The 24,223-nt window shown below is 41.1% G+C and overlaps 1 protein-coding gene across 1 annotated transcript in view; it reads left to right on the top strand.

The window, feature by feature from the left end:
* Window positions 1–24,223, top strand: part of cemip (cell migration inducing hyaluronidase 1) — a 369,326-nt gene that overhangs the window by 215,180 nt on the left and 129,923 nt on the right. Inside the window, exons 9-11 of the mRNA XM_087260160.1 lie at window positions 11,553–11,674; window positions 15,930–16,077; window positions 22,959–23,150. Of these exons, the coding sequence (XP_087116286.1) occupies window positions 11,553–11,674; window positions 15,930–16,077; window positions 22,959–23,150 (462 nt within the window). The remainder of the gene's footprint in view (window positions 1–11,552; window positions 11,675–15,929; window positions 16,078–22,958; window positions 23,151–24,223) is intronic.

The following is a 24,223-nucleotide window of genomic DNA, read 5'->3' on the forward strand; positions in this document are numbered from 1 at the left end:
GAGCAATCCGCAAATATCTTTACATATGAAACATTTTTAATATTAAGGATATATATCTATAAAATATATATAGGATATAAATATAAAGGATTAATATATTACAAAACATTATTTTCTAGCCTAAATAAATATGAAAAATCACTGCTTTTATGCCTTCTTCATCTCGGGACGCTTTTTCAGTTCATTCATAACAATTTGCTTTAGTATAATGTTATTATTATTAGCAGTATTATTTATTATATCCATATTTACATTTGTTTTATTAAAAACAAGCTTAGATTTGGCCACCTGCAGGTTTTAGACCATATGGGGCACAGCATGTGTTTTAGGATATAACTCAGTTGTTTGACCACACTTCATTATTATTGTTCATTATTCGTTTGCTGGAAATTAGAACTAAGTTTAGAAATAGTTTTGAAACAAATCTTTGTGCTTAACAACTGAAATTAATTATTCAGAGGCTAATTGATGTCTGTGCGTAAAGGTTTCCCTATCCACGAGAGCCAAAGTGAAAGTAGATCATTTATCTGTCATTCTCGCGCTGTAGATGCTCTGTTTAACTGTTTTCTTGCTAGTGAAATGCTCAGTTTTTCCACTTTCACTTACTTTACGTCATGTAAATTGCAAATGCGCTTACAGTATGGCGTGACAGAACTGGCTCTTAAAGGGAATGGGAGATGAGACTCTGATAGTTTTTTTCTCAAAACACACCTATAACTCATTAAGTAAATAAACTCAACCCTTTTAGACCATGTGCCACGGGGTAAAACGAATTTTTCCGTCCTTATATTAGCAAAAATGCATTTTGACACGCCCTGAAAGTGTTTGTGCCCTGTGCTTTGCGCATGGACTGTCAAAATAGAGCCCTTTATCATATTTAATGTTCAAATATATTTTTATTTTTTATTTTTGAAAGCTTTAGCTCAAAAGCTTTAGCTCATATACATTTATTTAATAAAAATACATTAAAAGCAGTAACATTGTAAAGCATATATTAATATTACACGTATTATGTAATTTAAAGGTGGGGAAAATTAATGAATGAATGAACGAAGCACCACAACTGTTTTCAACCTTGATAACGATAACGATGCTGTTACTGCAGCAATTCAGAGATTAACTTCTGCATGATTTCTGATATATCTAAAATATATATATTTTAGGCCTAAAATATCAATTTTTTCTCCATACTAATTACATTTCTCATTACCTTAACAATATATAGATGATAAGAAGAGATACCAGTACATCTTAATTAATTACAAATATCTAAATTTATCTGTTCTGTATGAAACAAGATGAAGAAAAAACAGAGAACAAGATGAAAGTAGATAAAATTCAAGCTTCTAAATTAAATGTTGAATTTGATATAAACGTTTTCCTTCACCTCCACTCCCCTTTCTGGATGTTTGTATGAAGAAAGCTGGAAACCTGTAACCATTTGCTTCCATGGGAAAAAGAAATTCAATGGAAGCCAATGGTTTTCCAGCTTTCTTCAAAATATCTTCTTTTGTGTTCAACAAAGGATAGAAGATCAAATAGGTTTTTAATAAGTAAATAATGACTGAATTTTCATTTTTGGGCGAACTATCCCTTTAACTACTGTTCGTGTGGCATCTTTCTGTCTCCATTCAGAAGATGCCATCTGTTTGTTCATCAGCGGAGCCGTCATTTAGTTAACAAGTGTGCAAGATCTTATTATGAGCTCAGAATGAACTCATTTAGATGTAGAATTAAAGTCCTGCTGTATGATTGCAGTGCACAGATGGGGAAAAGTGGCCCACGTTTATCCTGGAATTCTGGGAACAAGTTCAGGTTTTGTTTTGTGATCAGTGATATGCTATTAATCTTTGAAAAGTTCACTTTTATTGCAAATATTCTGGCATTTTGAGCAGATTTTCGGACAGAACTCTCTTAAGCACATAAAACCTGCATTTATTTAATCAAAAACACATTCAAATATGAAATTTCATTTGCCGGCATTAATGTTGACTGTTATTCACTTTTGCATTAATTACAATAAGGCATTTAGTTTGTGTGATATAAAGCAGATTTCAGCATCATTCATTCAGTCTAATATGATTTTATGACCAAAACATATTTAATAATATGAAAATTAGTTATAGTGCTTTATGCTTCATGGAAATCATATTATTTATTTATTTATTTATTTATTATTTTTAAGATTATTTGAAGAAATTGAATTTTAGAATAATTATTAAATTACAAGTATTTACAGCATTTAGTCAAATTAATGCATTTGTTTTATAGATTAATTTTACAAAAGATCAATGACTCGCCTGTCTTTTAAGAAGCACTGATTTCACAACAAAGCATATGAAAACAATTCATGAGTTTAATGGTCATTTGTAAACATAAATATGTGTGAAATGAACAGTTTTGTTCTTTTGCTTCTGAAACAGGGAATTAATTCACTCTAAAAAGATGTGAATATATGTTAGTGGAGTAATTTAATAAAATAAAAATAAAACACTTTTATAGAGTTTCTTTGTAACATAACAATTTAATATAATTCATTGTGAAAGCAAACTTGGGTTCTGCAGCAGAACAATCATCTAAGGCAAACCAGCAAGTCTGGATAGCTAAAGAAAAACAAAATGAAAACAGTTTGGAGTGGCCTAGTCAAAACCCTGACCTGAATCCTGTTGAGATGCTGTGGCATGACCTTAAAAAGGCAGTTCATACTCAAAAACCCTCCAATGTGGCTGAATTACAACAAGTGTGTAAAGCTGAGTGAGCAAAAAATTCTTTACAACATTGTAACAGACTCATGACAAGTCAAAAATGCTTGATTGCAGTTGTTGCTTCTAAGGGTGGCCCAAACAGTTATTAGATTTAGGGGCAAACACTTTTTCACACAGGGCTATGTAGTCTTGTATTTTGTTTTCTCTTAATTCCCTTTCTAAATGGTTGAAGAAAAACAAAATGAAAACTTTGAAGTGGCCTAATCAAAGTCCTGACCTGAATCCAAATGAGATGCTGTTGCAGGACCTTTTAAAGGCACTGCATGCTCAAAAACCCTTCAATGAGGCTGATTTACAACAATTCTTTAAAGATGAGTCAGCCAAAATTCCTCCACAATGTTGTAACAGACTCGATGTAAGTAATCAAAACTGCTTAATTTCAGTTGTTGCTGCTAAAGGTGGCCCAACCAATTATTAGGTTTAGGGGGCAAACACTTTTTCACACAGGGCTATGTAGTTTTGTATTTTGCTTTCCCTTAAGTCCACTTTTGTATAGCTGAAGAAAAACAAAATGAAGACTTTGAAGTGGCCTAGTGGTCAAAGTTCTGAACTGAACCCAATCGAGATGCCTATGGCATGATCTTAAAAAGGAGGTTTATACTCAAAAACCCTCCAATGTGGATGAATTACAACAATTCAGCAAAGATGAGTCGGCTAAAATTCCTTCCCAGCATTGTAACAGACTCAATGCAAGTTATCAAAAACGCTTGATTGCAGTTGTCGCTGCTAAGAGTGGCCCAACCAGTTATTAGGTTTAGGGGTAAATACTTTTTTTTTACACAGGGCTATGTAGTTTTGTATTTTGTTTTCCTTCAGAAGTACACCTCTGAATGGCTGACAAAAAACAAAATGAAGACTTTGGAGTGGCCTAATCAAAGTCCTGACCTGAATCCAATTGAGATGCTGTGGCATGACCTTAAAAAGGAGGTTCCCCTTCGGTTGGGGAACTTCAGTGCCATGAATGGGAGGATTCGGATCAGAAGCCGCTTATCTGGAGAGTATTGAACGGGCCAATGAATGAAATTAATTGGCAGCGTAAGCTTGCGCAGGTGTGCGACATCTGCAATTATCTCAGCATATAAGCACACCTGAAGCCAGCAGACGCCATCCTTTTCGCTTCAGATCCTTTCTGAGTGAGTCGATGAGGGTTCCTCTTGCTGATCAGCACTTCAGAGCGAACGAGTGTGTCTCCCGGTCCAGAGTGGGTCTTCGCGGTGGCAGACGGTCGAGCTGGGTTACTCCCTTGCCTGCGGTTCTTTGGGTCCGGTCCTCCAGAGCGGTGCGTATAGTTGCAACTTTCCTAAAAGAGCAACACAGTCGTGCAGCACGTCCTTTTCAGGATGGCGCTCCGACTGTGCGTTTCTGGATGCGGGGGTTTCCTGTCTCCGGATGATGGACACGATCACTGCATTGCATGTTTGGGGGTCTAGCATGTTAATGCGGTGCTCGCGGGCGGTTCATGTCGTCATTGCGATGCCATGACCGTTGCACAGCTAAGATCGCGGCTAACTTTCGCAAGAGAGCGAGCCACCCCAGTTGCCTCCTGTTCTAAAAAAGCAGCGGGCGCTCGGGCAGATCTGAGGGTTTCAGCGGGAGCTAATCCGCCGCCCACGGGCTCGCGGACCTCTCGCTCCTCACGGCGCTCCATCCAAGCTTCGGGTGGTGAGAGTGATCCGTCTAACCAGATGGTAGCTCTCACACTCGCTGACACCGGAGATCAGATGTCCTCCGCGGCATCGGAGGGTGGGCTTTCACTGTCCGACGAAGATCCGGACCCGCTCGCCCCCTCCGGGCAGGTGAGCGCTGTCAAATCGGATCCTGAAGCGGACATGTTAGCCGTGCTTTCCCGGGCTGCTTCGGCCGTGGGGTTGGAGATGGTTTATCCCCCAGCTCCGCGGCCGGACCGACTAGATGGGTGCTACGTAGAGGACCAGAAGGCGAAGCCTTCGAAGCCTCTCGTCCCCTTCTTCCCGGAAGTGCACAGTAGGCTCACGCAGTCCTGGAGGGCACCTTTCTCTGCCCGTGCTGCGAGTGCCTCCGCCCTCACCGCCCTTGACGGCGGAGCTGCCAGGGGGTATGAGGCGATCCCGTCAGTGGAGCGCGCTATCGCGGTCAATCTTTGTCCGCGCGGCGCCTCTACGTGGCGGGGTTTGCCCCGCCTCCCGTCCAAAGCCTGTAGGTTGTCTGCCTCCCTCGGAGCCAGAGCTTATAAGGCTGCGGGCCAGGCTGCTTCTGCTTTGCACGCGATGGCCACCTACCAGCGCTACCAAGCGCAGGCGCTGGCCGAGCTGCACGAGGGCGGGTCCAACCCAAGCTTATTACATGAGCTGCGCACCGCGACCGACTATGCTCTTCGGACTACTAAGTCCGCCGCGTGTGCGCTGGGGAGGACGATGTCCACACTTGTGGTTCAGGAACGCCACCTCTGGCTAAACCTGGCCGATATGCGCGACGTTGACAAAGTTCGCTTTCTTGACTCGCCCATATCCCAGGCTGGCCTGTTCGGCGACACCGTCGGTGAATTCACCCAGGAATTCAAGGCGGTGAAAGAGCAGTCGGATGCGATGGGCAATGTCATCTATCGGCGTGGCCGTAAGCCCGCTCCGCCCGCCGAGCCATCCACCTCCGCTGTTCCTCGCCGAGGGCGCCCGCCAACGAGTGCTGCCCCGCCCCCGCCTGCGCCTCCGGCCAAGCGGGCGCGGCGTTCACCTCGAAAGCAGGCAGCCCCTCCTGCCCAGGGCGCCGTTAAGTCCGGTAAACGGACCGCGAAGCGTCCCTGAGACAGGCCATCTGGAGAAGAGGAAACTTGCTCTTTCCCCGCTGGAGGGCGGGGCCCCGATAACAACGGTACTTTTCAGTGCCACCAAAACATCAGTAAAAGAGCACTTTTTCCCTTCCCCGGATGTGACTGCACGAGTTCTGCCAGTCCGGGACGCGCTGCCTTCCGGCTCGCAGACTCTACGTGCTTCGCCAGTGGCTCACGAGCGCTGGGGGGACGGTCTCCCTTCCCTCAGCCCTCCAGCCCCCTCTCCGGAGTCAGGGTGCGGAGCCAGAGCGAATCGCTCTCCTCCAGCTTTTCCGCGGGACCCTCGTGCTTCCCGGATCAGCACACCCACTCCGCGCTGCCCCACCGCTGGTACGTCAGCGATTGTAGCGATGACTCCATTAGCGAGGGCTCTGCCTGCCTGGTTAGCGCGGGCCAGCCCCTCGCGGTGGCTCATACGCACAATCAGACTCGGTTACGCGATTCAGTTCGCGAAATGGCCCCCCAAGTTTACGGGCGTGTATTTCTCCAGGGTCAACCCCCTGTCCGCCCCTGTCTTGCGAGAGGAGATTGCTGCCCTCCTGGCGAAGGGTGCAATCGAGCCGGTTCCTCCAGCCGAGATGGAGAGTGGGTTTTACAGCCCATACTTCATCGTACCCAAAAAGAGCGGTGGGTCACGGCCAATCCTAGATCTGCGCGTTTTGAACCGCTGTCTGCACAAGCTGCTGTTCAGAATGCTCACGCAGAGGCGCATTCTCCAATGCGTTCGTCCTCGGGATTGGTTTGCAGCCATAGACCTGAAGGACGCGTATTTCCATGTCTCCATTCTTCCACGCCACCGCCAATTTCTGCGGTTTGCGTTCGAGGGTCGAGCGTGGCAGTACAAGGTCCTCCCCTTCGGGCTCTCTCTGTCTCCGCGGGTCTTCACCAAACTCGCGGAGGGTGCCCTAGCGCCCCTTCGGCTCGCGGGCATTCGCATACTCAGTTATCTCGACGACTGGCTGATTTTAGCCCACTCGCGGGAGCAATTGATTATGCACAGGGACGAGGTGCTTCGGCATCTCCGCCTACTGGGGCTTCAGGTCAACCGAGAAAAGAGCAAACTCGCCCCCGTGCAGAGGATTTCTTTTCTCGGGATGGAGCTGGACTCGATCACCATGGTAGCGCACCTCTCCGAGGAACGCGCTCGCCTGTTGCTGAACTGTCTGAGGGAGCTCGACAGCAAACTAGTGGTCCCACTGAAGTTCTTTCAGAGGCTCCTGGGGCATATGGCATCCGCAGCCGCCGTCACGCCGCTCGGGTTGCTCCATATGAGACCACTTCAGCACTGGCTTCACGATCGGGTCCCCAGACGCGCATGGCACGCGGGCACACACCGGGTCTCGGTTACTGCGCTGTGTCGCCGCGCCCTCAGCCCTTGGAACGACCCCTCGTTCCTACAGGCCGGTGTGCCTCTAGGACAGGCGTCCAGCCATGTTGTTGTTTCAACAGACGCTTCCAACACGGGTTGGGGGGCCGTGTGTCGCGGGCATGCGGCTGCGGGCCTCTGGAAGGGTGCCCAGCTGCATTGGCATATCAATCGCCTAGAGCTGTTGGCAGTGTTCCTCGCTCTCCACCGCTTTTTACCGGTGCTGGAGCGGCAACACGTGCTGGTCAGGACGGACAGTACGGCGGCGGCGGCGTATATCAACCGCATGGGGGGTATGCGCTCTCGCCGCATGTCTCAGCTCGCCCGCCGTCTGCTCCTCTGGAGTCACCCGCGGCTGAAATCGCTGCGCGCCATTCACGTCCCAGGCACGCTCAATCGTGCAGCCGATGCGCTCTCACGACAGCTGTTACGCCCTGGAGAATGGAGACTCCACCCCGAGTCTGTTCAGCTGATATGGGCGCGATTCGGGGAGGCCCAGATCGATCTGTTTGCTTCCCCCGAGAACGCTCACTGCCAGTTGTTTTTTTCCCTGACCGAGGGCTCTCTCGGCACGGATGCACTGGCCCACAGCTGGCCTCGGGGCATGCGCAAGTATGCGTTTCCCCCAGTGAGCCTGCTCGCGCAGTTTCTGTGCAAGGTCAGGGAGGACGAGGAACAGGTTCTGCTAGTTGCGCCCCTTTGGCCCAACCGGACCTGGATATCAGAGCTCTCACTCCTCGCGACGGCCCTCCCCTGGCGGATCCCTTTGAGAGAGGACCTACTCTCTCAGGGACAGGGCACCATCTGGCACCCTCGCCCCGATCTTTGGAACCTCCACGTGTGGTCCCTAGACGCGAGGAAGACTTAGGTAACCTACCGACTGCGGTGGTTAATACCATCACTCAGGCTAGAGCCCCCTCCACGAGGCGCGCCTACGCCCTGAAGTGGAGTCTATTCACTGAATGGTGCGTCTCTCGCAGAGAAGACCCCCGAAATTGCCAGATTAGTGTTGTGCTCTCTTTCCTTCAAGAGAAGTTGGACAGCAGGCTGTCGCCCTCCACTCTCAAGGTTTACGTGGCCGCCATCTCCGCTTATCATAGCGCGGTAGCTGGCGGCACCGTGGGAAAGCATAACCTGGTCATCCAGTTCCTTAGGGGTGCTAGGCGAATTAATCCATCTCGCCCCCCTCTCATGCCCTCTTGGGATCTCGCCCTCGTTCTCACGAGTCTGCGATCCGATCCCTTTGAGCCACTCGAATCAGTATCTCTAAGATTTCTGTCCCTGAAGACAGCTCTGCTGGTTGCGTTGGCCTCCATCAAGAGGGTCGGGGACCTGGAGGCATTTTCGGTCAGTGACTCGTGCCTGGAATTCGGGCCGGATTACTCTCACGTTATCCTGAGACCCCGCCCCGGTTATGTGCCCAAGGTTCCTACCACCCCCTTAGAAATCAGGTAGTGAACCTGCAAGCGCTGCCCCCGGAGGAGGCAGACCCAGCCCTTTCTTTACTTTGTCCAGTTCGCGCTCTGCGCATTTATGTGGACCGTACTCAGAATTTTAGATCATCTGAGCAGCTCTTTGTCTGTTATGGCGGTCGGCAGCAGGGAAGTGCCGTATCGAAACAAAGATTATCCCACTGGATTGTGGATGCCATTTCACTCGCTTATTCGAGTCGAGGTCAGCCGTGTCCCCCGGGAGTACGTGCACACTCCACTCGGAGCGTTGCATCCTCTTGGGCGCGTGCACGCGGCGCCTCTCTAACAGACATCTGTAGAGCTGCGGGCTGGGCGACACCCAACACATTTGCAAGGTTTTACAATCTGCGAGTGTAGCCGGTTTCCTCAAGGGTATTAGGTAACCCTTTGGTGATTGAGGAGACAACTCGGTAGGGTGTTGAAACACGCTTGCTGCGCCATTCTCCCTAACACGGAGGTACGTGCGCCTTTTTTATCTGTCAGTAAAGTTCCCCGTCAGGTGAGCCCTGCAGATTCCTCCGTGGCCCCCAGCACTGACTCAGCGGAGGAGTCACTTGCTGGCCCACTACGTTGTAGGTCTGCCCGCTGGTCAGCCCGCGTTTTGGGTATAGGTGCCTGCTATGCGTGATCCCCACTAGGCGATCCCATATGCTTATTCCGCCACGGTTAAGTCCCCCCCCTGGGCGGACCCGTGTCTTCCCTCTCCGCTAACCACTCTTTGCTATGCGTACTCCCCCTTTTTAGGGCTAGTCCATAGGTAAATTCTGCCATCTATCCCCCCCTTGGGTAACGGATGGCCTCCGCAGCGTCCTCCCTATCGGGATTGCACGCTTCCCAACGTACTGTCGTATTTCCTAGAATTATCTAGATGCTCACGACTTCCCAAAAAATATATCTAAATCCGTAAAACTTCTGTTGAAGTAGGATAAATTAGGGCCAGGGACACGTTGGAGGACCGCGCCCCCCATGATGTGGGTGCGTCACGCTTGCTTGACTATCTCCTCATCGGGGGTGTTGGTAAGGTGCAGTCATTATGGCGCTTTCCATATTCTCCCATTCATGGCACTGAAGTTCCCCAACCGAAGGGGAACGTTCGAGGTTACAGAAGTAACCCTTCGTTCCCCGAGGAGGGGAACGGAAGTGCCATATTCCGTCGCCATAATGACTGTCCCTTAGCTGTTTGAAAGTCTCTTCAGCTTAAAAGGATGGCGTCTGCTGGCTTCAGGTGTGCTTATATGCTGAGATAATTGCAGATGTCGCACACCTGCGCAAGCTTACGCTGCCAATTAATTTCATTCATTGGCCCGTTCAATACTCTCCAGATAAGCGGCTTCTGATCCGAATCCTCCCATTCATGGCACTTCCGTTCCCCTCCTCGGGGAACGAAGGGTTACTTCTGTAACCTCGAACGTTCATACTCAAAGACCCTCCAATGCGGCTGAATTACAATAATTCTGCATAGATGAGGGGCCAAAATTCCACCACACTCAATGCAAGTTATCGAAAACCATTTATTGCAGTTGTTGCTGCTTAGGGTGGCTATCTATTCAATTCAATTCAATTCAGTTTTATTTGTATAGCGCAGGGGTCATCAATCCTGGTCCTGGAGGGCCAGTGTCCTTGCAGGGTTTAGCTTCATCTTGCCACAACACATCTGCCTGGATGTTTCAAGTATACCTAGTTAGACCTTGATTAGCTAGTTCAGGTGTATTTGATTAGGGTTGGAGCTAAAATCTGCAGGACATCGGCCCTCCAGGAACAAGTTTGGTGACCACTGGTATAGCGCTTTTACAATGTAGATTGTGTCACAGCAGCTTCACATAAATGGTCATAGTAACTGGGACAGTGTAGTTCAGTTTTTAGTGTTTAAGTTCAGTTCAGTTTAGCTCAGTTCAGTGTGATTTAATCATTACTGAGAGTCCAAACACTGAAGAGCAAATTCATAGATGCGTAGCTCTACCAATCCTGAACCATGCGAGCCAGAGGCGACAGCGGAGAGGGAAAGAAAACTTTACCGACAAGAGAGTAAAGAAAAAAAACCTTAAGAGAACCAGACTCAGTTCGGCATGACCATTTTAATTTCTCCGCTGGCTGGAGAAGTCTTGTGCAGAGCTGCAGTCTCAGCGGTGGAAGCTGGAAGATGGCCTCAGCGAAGACTCGTCTGTCCCTGGAGCATCACTGGAATCAGTCTTATACTCTCCACTCCCCCATGACCACCAGCGCAGCAGCAGCTCACGATACGGCCTTGTCCCGGATTATAGAAACCTTGAGATCATCTCGTCGCTGGTCTTGGATCCAATCAGTGACTCTGCATAATCTGAGGACCTCGGGATGAGTATCCCCAGGTGGAAATGGAGAAGAAAAGAAAATAATTAGCGTAGCTGCTGTTCATAGTGTATATAAGCAAGATACAGAAACTTGTATGGAAACCCGCTAAGTGATGCATTGAGTGTATGCTTAGTCTAAGAACATTTAGAGAACACTTAAGAAAGAGCCTTTACGACTTCTTAGAATCATAAAAAATGTACGTGCTGTTTGAAATTATTCAAGAGAACCAATCTGAGATCCGAAATAGTGTTTTTCTTACTTTAAGAACACAGTTGTTTAAATGTTATTGGAGTATAAAACACACACTACGGTATACAGCATGGCACCAATTGGCTTCCCACATGTTCAAATACACAGTAAATTTCCCACCGCACTCCTGGAGTCGATTCTGAGGGCTCTTTTGCATTGAAGGGCTCTTTATAATTTGTTGTAGCTTCTAATCATTTTCAAGTATCCCCCAAACAGTGCGATCACTTGAGAATTCAGCCCTGATCGCAGCCGAGAGTGAAGGAGTCACGTCTTCTCGATTGCATGGCAGAGGTGTCTCTCGTTCTGTTTTTTTTAATATTATGTTTGCTTTGATTTGAATGCAATGCAACAAAAAGTAGGCTGAATTCCCTGTAGGTCTGGCAGCGCAGACGGCAAAACGGGGAGGGCGAACTGCAATTATCTCTGCATAAATAGGCTTTGACAGGCAGAATTGCAAAACAGGAAGATTAAAGATGTAAATGAGACTAATATCTACATGAGCCTGTCTCCAATGAGGGTGGTGGAGTTTTCGGAGTTTAATCTATGTGTGTTTGTGTGGGTTTCAGAGGCCGAATGGACAGAATGGTTTGACCGCGATGATGAGAGAGGATCGGGTGACTGGGAGAAAGTGTCTGACCTCCACAAAGCTTTTCCTGAGAGAATGTGCAGTAACCCTCTAGATATGGAGGTAAACATATGTTCACTGTGAATGCTTGCACATACAGGAGTGCATGCACATGCACAAACTTTAAATACCTGACAAAAATAATGAAAACTTGCACATTTTATAACAAAATTACTTTGTGACATCAGAAATGTTTAACCTTACCATCGTACAGCTGAAACAATGACATTCTTGAACATTCTAGTTGTCACAATCATTAGCGATCTAATCCTGGCAGATCGCATAGAAAATCAAATCCGCCATTATATGGACTACAAGTTCCAGTCATGCACTGCACACACACGCACCAGTTCCTAATCCTGGCTGACTGCTAACACACACAGCTGAAGCTGTTAAGAAATGATGACATGGACTTTAAAAGCAGCACAGACACACACACACACACACACACACTAGTTTCTGAGTCTTGTATGCAGTATTGTGAACATTACGACACGTTACTTTGCCTTGTTTTGCCATGTTAGACCCTTGCCTTGTTTTATTTTTTATTGCTGTACGCTGCCTGCCTTTTGACCTTCCACCTGTTTATGACCACGACTCTGCATTTGCCTTTGTACTTCTGTTTGCCCCTATTTTGACCATTGTTTGCCTGACCATTCTCGTTAATAAACCCTGCATTTGGATCCACATTTCATTGTCAGCGTCCCATTCACATTACACTACTGATTTAAATCTGAAATGTGAAACAACAAATAAAATAATCCAACTTTTTGCCTAATCAGAATGATGATAATTTTACAAAAATGTAAAAAAATGGGGAGAACATGCAAACTCCTTAAATTAAATTAAATTAAATTAAATTAAATTAAATTAAATTAAATTAAATTAAATTAAATTAAATTAAATTAAATTAAATTAAATTAAATTAAATTAAATTAAATTAGTTATGGCTGGGTGGGCATCCGCTGCGTAAAACATATGCTGGATAAGTTTGTGGATCTTTCCTCTATGGCAGGGGTTTCAAACTCAATTTACCTGGGGGCCGCAGGAGGCAAAGTCTGGGTGAGGCTGGGCCGCATAAGGGATTTTACAAAAAAAAGTCCTCAAATGTCATTATTAACAGCTTTAATTATTTCTTCTGAACATGAAGTTTCCTGAACATTAATAGAACATTGAGTGAAGATTATGAACAGTTCTTCTGAACATGGCATCTTTTGCCTACTTCTTGCTGCCAGAGACTTGACAGCGCTTCTTCTCACAAATCTGAACCACATTTGGATTTAGAGCGGAAGCAGTTGAGACCCTCAGTATGGCTTGAAGATGATCATCATTAAGTCTAGACCTGTACTTTGACTTATTGAAGTTCAAGGTGGAGAATAACTTCTCACACAAATATGTGCTCCCAAAAAGGCACATGGTCCGCTTGAACCCCACTCCAGTCACATCAGTCTGTACCAGTCTGTATCTACCTATAATATATATAAGATGCAGGCTGTAGCTAGGTAGGTGGCAGGCTGCAGATAGGTAGCTAAGTGGCAGGCAGTGGCGGGAACAGCTTACCTTGGTTCTGGCCAGCGCGAGTTCCCTCCTAACACTTCCCGCCCGTCACAGCGTCTAACAAAGGGGCGGGGTGCCTGGTGACGTCATCGGCATCCCCGCCCCTTTGTTTACACGGCGGGCGGGGAATGCCAGTGACCGCTGTGTACGGATAGAATCAGCGGAGCGGGGAGCGCTCTCTCTCCCCGCTCCGCTGATTCTGTCAGTGTACAGCTGTCGGTGCGGGCCACAAAATATTGCACTGAGGGCCGCAAATGGCGCGCGGGCCGCGAGTTTGAGACCCCTGCTCTATGGTGACCCCTAAATAATAAAGGGACTAAGCCAAAAATAATTTAATTTAATTTAAGGAGTTTGCATGTTCTCCCCTTGTTGGCGTGGGCTTCCTCCAGGTGCTCCGGTTTCCCGCACAGTCCAAAGACATAAGCTATTGGTGAATGAACTAGGTTGATGAACTAGGTTGTATAAGGATATATTATATTCATAAATTAAGAAGCATTTTAAAAAATTTAAAAACAGTTTTGGTTTCAGAAATAGTGTCAAAATTATGTGAGTTTTGTCTTAAAATTAAAATTTTAATTGTCTTTAGACATAGGCTACAGAAACACTTACACAGTTATTTTTAAAAATCCTATCAAAATAAACAATGGCAGTGGGATTAAATTTCTTCTCGTACTTGGCCATTTTTTTTTTTTTTGCTAAAGGGACTTTATACAGTCTATAATTTAAAGGAACCATGTGAAGGATGGAAAGAATCTTCCACAATAGTGGATGTTTTTCTTTTGGTCGCTGCTATAAATAAATCAGTGAGAGGTGTTTGTCTCTCGCCAATTATTTTATTCACTATGTTTATCAACCTTAAAAGTTTATTTTTGCTTGTAAAAGAGAGGGAGTTAAACCAGACTACAATATTAAAAGTAAGGACAGATTCAATAAGTGATTTATATACGACAATCAAAATGTCCTTCTCAAGTTTTCTCACCAAACTCAACCACTGCTGAGACTTTTTAAAAACATTCTTTGAGTGTTTATCAAAAGAGAATTGAAAGTCAACCTCCACACCTAAACATTTAAACGATCTCACCTGTTCAACTTCCTCCCCATTAATCAGAATCACAATCAGTGTTATTGTCAAGTGTGCTTCACACACACAAGGAATTTGTTTTGGCTACAGAAGCTTCCACATAAAGTGACAAGTGACAACACAAAAGAAGACAATAAACATTAAACAGAGATGCAGTTAGTCAAAAAGGCTCACAAAATGTTCATATTTTGTTTGTTCCACAACACATTTCTTTCGTCTTACTTATGTTAAGCTGCAAGGAATTCTCTGTTGTCCAACTTGCGATAAAATTGACAAAATTGAGAGAATTATCCGATAACTGTGTATCCTTTACACATCCCACCAATGCCATATCATCTGCATACTTGTGTCAGATTTTGATCTCTTATATAAATAGAAAATAAAATTGGTGATAACACACATCCTTGAGGAAGGCCAGTATTTAACACCACATTCTCAGACTTTTTTACCATTAACTAACACATGCTGTGGTCGATCCAGCAAGAAACTGGCGATCCACAAAATAAGCGTTTGGTGTACTTGCAAATCGTTCAATCCCTTCAAAAGAATATTTACATTTACCGCATTAAATGCAGAGGTAAAATTCGTGAATAAGATCCTAACACAGGAATCTGCCGCGTCCAAATATTTCCCAGCCTTATCTATCAGAGTGAGGGTGGCATCTTCCACTCTACGCCCCACTATTACGCCTCGAGTCTAGGGGAAACACAAAGGACATAATTAAGGAAGAAAAAAAACAAAACAAATGTGTAGGGGTGGTGGATTTCCCAAACTAAACAAAACTTAAAGCAAAAGATTCCCTTCGGTCGACAACCAAACTCACACACTCAGTTGAGAGTATATATGAAGATATTTATTATAGAAAAATGGGGTTAATATATATGATAATTTGTCAGGGTGACCACAGGCCAAAATAATAAACAAAAAAATCTATAAAATAAATCCACTAAATTACCTATTACTATTTAAAAAACAAACAAACAAATATCTTACCTTACTCCCTAACTTAAACAAAGTCAAAAGTAATCAAATAAATAGGCAGGTCACCCCAACACGCTCAAACTCTCAAAAATATTTTAACATATGATGGTCATCAATGCAATGTTGGTTGTTGGTCATTGACCGGAGGGGTGAGGGAAACCCAGGAGCTCCACTCCAAACACCGGACGCACAGAAATGAGCTCCCCAATCCCCGCCGGAAGCTCCTTTTTATACATGCTTTTGCGACCAGCAGCCAATCAGAACAGGGTATCACGCCGGTATGGGAGCCTATGAGACAATAGAAAAACAACAAGGAGGCGGGACAAAAGAAAAAGACAGAGTACAATCCGTTATTTCTGAAACCAAAACTGTTTTTTTTTTTTTTTTTTTTTGAACTAGAAACAAACAAACAAAAAAAAAAACTCTTAGTAAGAAAAACTCTTTTTTTTTTTTTTCCGGAGTGCTTAAAGTATTATCTGTTTATTGCTTCTTACAATTGTAATAGAAAGCTCTCTGTCAAATAAGAGTAGTTGTGTTTATTAGCAGAAAATGACAATATGCCACTAAATTAAAATGATTATTTTTTTATGTTTTCACTGATTTGTGCTGACCCCACACTTTTCAGCTGCAGCAGTCTGTGTATGTATGTGTGTGAGAGTGTTTGACTGTGTCTTATAAATCTTCCTGCTTTGCCTACAGGCTGAAACTCTTGACGGCATCCCTGCCAACATGACAGGGGAAGTCTTCTCCAAGTTTGACAGAAACTATGGCTTTGTGTGCCTCAACAAAGAGCAGCTGGATGGGATTTGCCACAACTACCACGTGCGTTTTCTGTGCGGAAAGCTGGGTATGTGTGAAGCAGTCTGCTCTTTTCTATCAGTCAGTCAGTCACACTCATGTCACTCCGATACAACTTCATTTAGTGAACACACAATTGGAGATTTTGGATGCAGTGCTGCTCTTTTGCATACAATGAAAGTCAATGGCAACAGTATGCATATCTTTTTATACATGGGCAGATGGCATGGCTGCTTTTTATTGCCAAGCCACCTCTATTTCTATAGCCTGTTTTTTTATTATATAGCCTTTTATACAATACAGCGTGTTTGAAAACTGCTTCACTTCAGCTCTGCAGAAGATGATTGATATTTTACAGGGCTGGATTTCTCAATAATGTATCTTGACTCTTAAAGTTTTAGTTCTGAAAAGTTTCTGCTGTGTGTGTCTGCAATCAGCGGAAAACCGGAACAGGTGTGAGTGTGTAGTGCACGAAAGGATTTGTAGTGACAGATTTGTAGTCCTGAGTGAAAGTGAATGATTCCCAGTAATCTACAAGCCTGGATCACTGGTGATTGTTTCAAATATTGCCAGTAAATTATCTAAAAAATACAGTAAAATGTCTACCAGTGAAAAATATGTTCAAAAATAATAATAATAAGCCTATTACTGCCTATTGACCCAGCAGGCACACAACATCATAAGACGTTAATATTAGGTTAGGTCCAATGATGTTGAGTTGAGGTCCAATGATATTTAGTTGATGTCCAATGATGTTGAGTTGACGTCCAATGATATTTAGTTGATGTCTAATGATGTTTAGTTGACGTCCAATGATGTTTAGTTTACGTCCAATGATGTTGAGTTGACGTCCAATGTTATTTAGTTAATTTCCAATGATGTGTGGTTGATTTTAGGTTGTGTTAGAAAGTGACCAAAATCCAATGTCGAGCCAACATCTTAAATCAACGTCATATTGACATTAAATACTGACATTTATTCGTCAGGTATGGCAACCAAAATCCAACGTCTGATAGACGTCATAGTGGTAACCTCCACACAACGTCAAGTTGTAACATCATTAGATGTTGATATTTAGTTGATTTTAGGTTGGATGTTTACATTGATGTTGACTTCAGACGTCAATCCATTTTCATTTCCAAGCAAAATGCAAAGTCCCCATGACGTTGGGTTACAACGTCAATCTGATGTCATGTTGACGTCCTATACCCCATACTTTTGGTGAAATCAGACATTATTATAGCATAAGCAATAACATAAAATAAAGTAATATTAATAAAATTTTTAATACTCTTATCCCTAATCCGTCGAATAATAATTGGATAAAGTTGAACATTTGTCAATATAACGTGGGTACTTATGTATAAATCACATTCATTTTAGTTTTGGTATTTTGTAGAGTACTGTTGAAAAGTTTGAGGGTTGTGGGATTAATTTAATAATTCTGAAAAAAAAAGAAAAAGAAAAATATGAACATCCAAAATCTCTAGCAAGGTGCAGGACCAAAACACACAATGAAAATAATTATTGATATAATAAAAAATCTAGTATAATTATTCAATTACTTTTTTATTTTTTTCAGTGTTTTAATCAGAGATCTTTATCAGGGGATGAGGGTTTGGGTTCTTCTCATTTCACATTTTCACACAAACCAAGGCTGCAGTTATTTCATCAATAGATATATTTTCCATCTGTTTTATTCACTTTAACACCCACAATATGTGACTTAATAATTCATCTCCGAAACTAAACTTTGATTGAGACTGGTGCTTTAGATCTAGACCCAAAGGAAGTTTTTTGGTTTCTGGGATGCTTCCTTATTTGGGATTGTGCCCTATTCTCTGTGATTAAAAATAAATTAGTCCTGGTGCTTATCTTTTCCCAAAAAAAGATAAACTTGTCCACCCCCGTCAAACATTATGCTCATGAAGCCTAAAAAATGTGGCTAATGTGGAAGATAAAATGTCTGTTTAAAAAAAAAAAAACTAAAAAAAACTTATTAAGCTATTCTCAAAGTGAATGCATTATAAAACTTTCTACACGTTATAAATAAATGCCAATAAATTTGACACAGCCATATCACACAGCAGCCCGAAACCGGTTACTCACTGAAGGTAAGCAGGGTTGAGCCTGTTCAGTACCTGGATGGGAGACCACATGGGAAAACTAGGTTGCTGCTGGAAGTGGTGTTAGTGAGGCCAGCAGGGGCGCTCAATCTGTGGTCTGTGTGAGTCCTAATGCCCCAGTATAGTGTTGGGGACACTATACTGTCAGTGAGTGCCGTCTTTCAGATAAGGCATTAAATCAAGGTCCTGACTCTGTGGTCATTAAAAATCACATGGCACTTCTAGTAAAGAGTAGGGGTGTAACTCTGGTGTCCTGGCCAAATACCCTTCATCGGCCCTTAGCCATCATGACTTCTCAATCATTCCCATCCACTTAATTAGCTCGATCACTGTCTCTCCACTCCACCAATATCTGGTGTGTGGTGAGCGCACTGGCGTCGTTGTCCTGTGGCTGCCGTCTCATCATCCAAGTGAATGCTACACACTAGTGGTGGTGTGGAGAGACCCCCCTCATGATGGTGAAGCGCTTTGGGTATACGGCCATACACAATAAATACACTATATAAATACACATTACATTACAAATGACTAAATAAATAAGTAAATGAGGGTGACATGGTTGCTCAGTAGTTAGCACTGTCGCCTAACAGCAAAAAGGTTGCTGGTTTAAGTCTCGGCTGAGTCAGATGACATTTTGCATGTTCTCCCCGTGTTGGCGAGGTTTCAAAGATTTCAACACTGTCCATACTATGTGGTTAAAGGTAATAAATAATTTTATAGTTAGTAGTGACGTCTGGACTCTGCCACCAAAACAAGTATTAACAAGACCGAGGTGGCAGAATCCTGACACTAAGAAATTAGTATAATATAATATGTACAATACATAATAATAATTTAATTAAAGCTTTTTGTAATGAACTATAGGTCTATAAATATAGAGCCAAATCGGTCTCAAAAAGATACGTTCGCAAAAATCAAACTTATACATGAATAGCACAGTTCACATTTACAAAATACAATTCATAAACTCAAAACATAATTTGTGAAGTCACAATTAAAAGTTTTAAATTATCTCTCAAATGTATTGGATTTGCGCATTTATAAATTTAGTTTTGAAATCACAATTTGGAAATGCGCGTTTATGATTTGCATTTTGAATTTAAGAATTGGAATTGCGCATTTATGAATAGTGTTTTGAATTTACGAATTGGAAATGCACGTTTATGAAGTGTTTTGAATTTAAAAATTGGATTTGCATATTTATTAATTGTGTTTTGAATTTATGAATTGGATTTGCGCATTTATGAATTGTGTTTTGAATTTACAAATTGGATTTGTGCATTTATGAATTGTGTTTTGAATTTACGAATTGGATTTGCGCATTTATGAATTGTGTTTGGAATTTACGAATTGGATTTGCGCATTTATGAATTGTGTTTTGAATTTACAAATTGGATTTGTGCATTTATGAATTGTGTTTTGAATTTACGAATTGGATTTGCACATTTATGAATTGTGTTTTGAATTTACAAATTAGATTTGCATATTTATGGATTGTGTTTTGAATTTATGAATTGGAAATGCGCGTTTATGAATTTTGTTTTGAATTTACGAATTGGATTTGCGTATTTAAAAATTGTGTTTTGCATTTTCGAATATATATATATTTCTATATTATATCTATATACTATAATATCTATATTTCTAAACAACTTTTAATAAAACATGAAACAAAACATTTAAGTAGAAAACTAAAACACACATGCACTCCAAAAATATATTTAAAAAAGTAAAAAAGGGAATAATGCACCTGCTTTTTCCAATCAAATTTAATATATACCAGGGATTCTTGATCTTGGAAATCCGGTGTCCTGCAGATTTTAGCTTCAACCCCAATCAGACAGACTTGGGCTTGCTAATCAAGCTCTTACTAGGCTTTTTAGAAACATAGTTGCAGTTGTGTTGAGGCAAGTTGGAGCCAAAATATAGAGGACACCAGACCTCCGGGACTGTCACGGTATGTTGAGGGACGAAAACAAAAAGGTGTAGGATCAAAGTGCAATTTAATGAGATGAGTGCAGATAACAGAAAAAAAAACAAGACATCCAAAAATCAAAGTATCAAAATAACGACAAACAAAACAAGGAACTATGGCGGGATAACAAGAACAAGGCTCAGGAACAACATACCAACTATAACAAGACTTACTAGACAAGGTAGACGAACTACTCAGTGACAAACAAATGGGTGCAAGGTGTATAAATAGTCCAGGAAATCAAAACGTAAATGGAGACAGCTGTGTATGCAATCAGTATAAATTTGCCGGCAGCCGGGTGTGTGCACGAGGGAATGTATGGATTTGTAGTTCCCTAAAACTGTAGTTCACTACAAGAGTTTGTAAGTGAACTACAGTGCCATCTAGTGGTCTAAGACAGTCATGACAGGGACAGTGTTTGGTCACCCCTGCTATATACCAGTGTCATATACATCTAGCCTATGCTAAAATTATTAATCAAAAAAATATACACCTAAATATTAATGCTTCAAAAATTAAGTGGATAAACGAGTCAAAGATTTCAAGACTGTCCATGCTATCAAGGGGTTAAAGATAAAAAAGAAAATCAACAAAAATGATAATGTCTTCATAAGTGATTTATGATGGCTTCCGCATCCACTGCTCGTTTTAACCTTCTCCGTCAATTTCTGGTAAATGTCAGCTGTTTACAAACAACTTGAGCTTTTACACTCGCCAAATAACATGAGCACTTTACCGCCTATATTTAGACTAAAATGGATGGGAAAGCTTCAGAAATATACTTCCCACTCTACTTTGTAATAATTCACATTGATTTCATTCCACTAAACCTGATCTGGAGTGCACCAAAACTGACATTTTATTGTCAATCAAGTCAAAGATTGCAGGTTCAAATCCTAAAAGTGTCACATTTTGTGCTTATCAATCATTTTTGACCATTACCCAGAGGCTGCAGATGTTCCCAGAGTATTGCCTTTTTTCAGTCACATGCTAAGGCTTTTATTTTCCCAAAATAGATCTGTACATCTTGTTTATTAGTCAAGATTTCTTTGTGTTAATCTAAACCACCAAATGTCTGTAAAGGCTGCCCAGACTAGCTGATAATATGCCATCGGTATAATTGCTAACATTCTGCCTCGTAGCTCAGAAGTTTCAGCATCTGATCGCAAGTCAAAATATTACATCTGAAAAGCATTTCACAGAATTCATGGCACATTTTGACTGATTGGGGCCGTTGTATGAGCTGATTGATTACATTTGCTCATTTTCCCATGCATAGAGAAGAATTTATGCACAAATGTTGTTAAGGTTATCATTTAAATGCATTCAGTTCTTCTTTTAAGGGGTGGAAATACATAAAATATGCACTTACAAATTTAAGAAATGGGACTGTTTAGCCAAAAAATAGAATTCTGTCATCTTTAGCTGGTTCCATCCATCTATTTATATGCGCATTTTGGACTGTCGCAAATAGAAACGCCAAGTTTGTGCGCAAAAAAAAAAAAAAAAAAAAAAACATGCGTACAACTTAATAGGATAAACTTACTAGACTTTTCCTAGTTTAGCAAATTTTACTTTTCGTTTTGATATTTGCCGCCAGTTTATCAGCAACCCAGCACAGCAACAGGATGTTATTATTGTTGTTGTTGTTGTTGGTGGTGGTGGTGGTGTTGTTGTTGTTGTTGTTGTTGTTGTTGTTGTTGTTGTTGTTGTTGTTGTTGTTGTTGTTATAATTATCTCCAGAGCTGTTTTGAGCATCTCTGGTCTTTAAAAGTCATAGCGCGTTCATTGCATTTTGTCTTCGTTTTCTGAGTTGTAATTCATTTATTATATTTAAAAAATCACCAGATTTACTATTTTTAATTCTATTTTTCTTTTTGAAATTTGCCACCAGTTTATCAGGACGAGACAATTTAGTTCTCTTTGACTCTATGAAAACTGAGCAATTTAACTGCGCACTTTACTGAGCTATTTACTCACCCTACTCTTGTTTTAAACATGTTTGACTTTCTTTGTTCTGTTGTACACAAATTAATATATTTTGACAAATGTTGGAAACTGGTAGCCATTGACTTCCACAGTAGATTTTTTTTCTTTGTTCAACAGAAGAAAGACATGAATTTGGTTGAGTAAATAGTGGGAAAACAGCAGTGCAAAACTTTTGCTGTAAAAAAGAATCTGTTGAAGAACATGCAGTTTCTGTATCTTGCGATTCACAAGTGTGTTCCAATTATTTATGGTTGTGAATTAAGGATTTCCATGAATTAATCATGAATTATTGGATGTTAATCTCTGCTCTGTGATCTTTTTTATGTTAAAAGTTCAACTGTACAGTTTAACAAAGTGACATTTATTGACATTTTTAGTAGTTTACAATAGTTTAATGTGCAAGAAATAATATACAGAGAAAAAAGAATAGGAGAAAATGTACTGGCAGTTTATTACAAGGTTATTGTAGCGTAATATACAACACCACCTCAGACACTATATCACTTTAAACTATTAAAAATGTCAATAAAATCACTTTTTTCAAACTTTTCATGGTTAAAAGTTGTTGGAAGAAAGATCAAGATCCCATAATGCAATTAAAAACATAAACAAATGAAGTAAAATAACATCAATCACAAAATATGGAAACCTGCTAATTTACCGATATGTTTTACAGTGTAGTCATGTTTAAAATGAAGCATGTTTCAAATTGTTTGTTCATTTGTTCGGTGGATCTTTAATGGGTCTCAGATCAGATGAGTCGGTACATATAAGTCTTTATATAAGACATGACACGTTCATACAGTACTAAATAAATGTGTGTTTTGTCTCCTTAAACAGTGCGTCCACAGGCCTCCATCTCTATAGACACCTCATCTAACTGCAGTATTCTGGATGTGGCGGATGAACCTCATGGTTGGACGTTCGGTGACAGGATCGTTGTGGCCAGTACGGATTATTCAATGCATCAGGCTGAGGAGTTCAGGATCCTGCCTTGTCCGTCCTGCTCCAGGAACCAGATCAAAGTGGAAGGTCAGTAAAAGATCTCTAAAATAAATCCCTTGCTGAAGGTGCAAGCTGTGTTTTGGGTTTACTGCTGTGCAACTTTAGACTGTGTAGTGTGCAAAGGTTTTGGCACCGCTGTTTGTTTTTTGTATTTTTTACATATAGTAGTCGCTGTAGTGAGCAAACACAATGCTTGTCAAAACATGGACATATTTTTCACATTTTAATGCACATTAGTCATGGTTTAATTAAACTTTACCAGGCAAAAGTTTTCTTTTGAGAATTTTGTTGATTTTAAATGTATTAAATGCATTTAAGTTTAACCAAAGCTGCATTTACTTGATTATAACTTGTAATTACAAAAATTTGGATTTATTTTGAATATCTAACATCATTTCTTCTATCTTCGGTGCCATATGATCCTTCAGATATATTAAATTAATTCTTAAGAGACAATCATTACTGTTATTATTATTATTATTATTATTATTATTATTATTATTATTATTATTATTAGTAGTAGTAGTAGTAGTAGTAGTAGTAGTATTTATGTTGTTATTATTATTATTATTATTATTATTATTATTATTAATGTTATTATTATTATTACTATTATTATTATTATTATTAATTTTGTTATTATTATACTTATACTTATTATTATTATTATTATTATTATTATTATTATTATTATTATTATTATTATTATTAATGTTGTTATTATTAGTATTATTATTAATGTTATTATTAATGTTGTTATTATTATTATTATTAATGTTGTTATTATTATTATTATTATTATTATTATTATTATTAATGTTGTTATTATTACTATTATTATTATTATTATTATTATTATTATTATTATTATTATTAAACTTATAATTATTATAATTATTATTACTATTATTATTAATGTTATTCTTTTTATTATTATTATTGTTATTATTATTATTATTATTATTATTATTATTATTATTATTATTATAAACTGGCCACTTTATTAGATACACCTTACCATTACATCGCATTTTGCTTTCAGAACAACTTTAATCCTTCGTGGCATAGATTCAACACGGTTGACATATTGACATAATAGC

The sequence above is a fragment of the Danio rerio genome, chromosome 7 (assembly GCF_052040795.2).
Source record: "Danio rerio strain M-AB ecotype USA chromosome 7, GRCz13ab, whole genome shotgun sequence".
NCBI classification, from domain to species: Eukaryota; Metazoa; Chordata; class Actinopteri; order Cypriniformes; family Danionidae; genus Danio; species Danio rerio.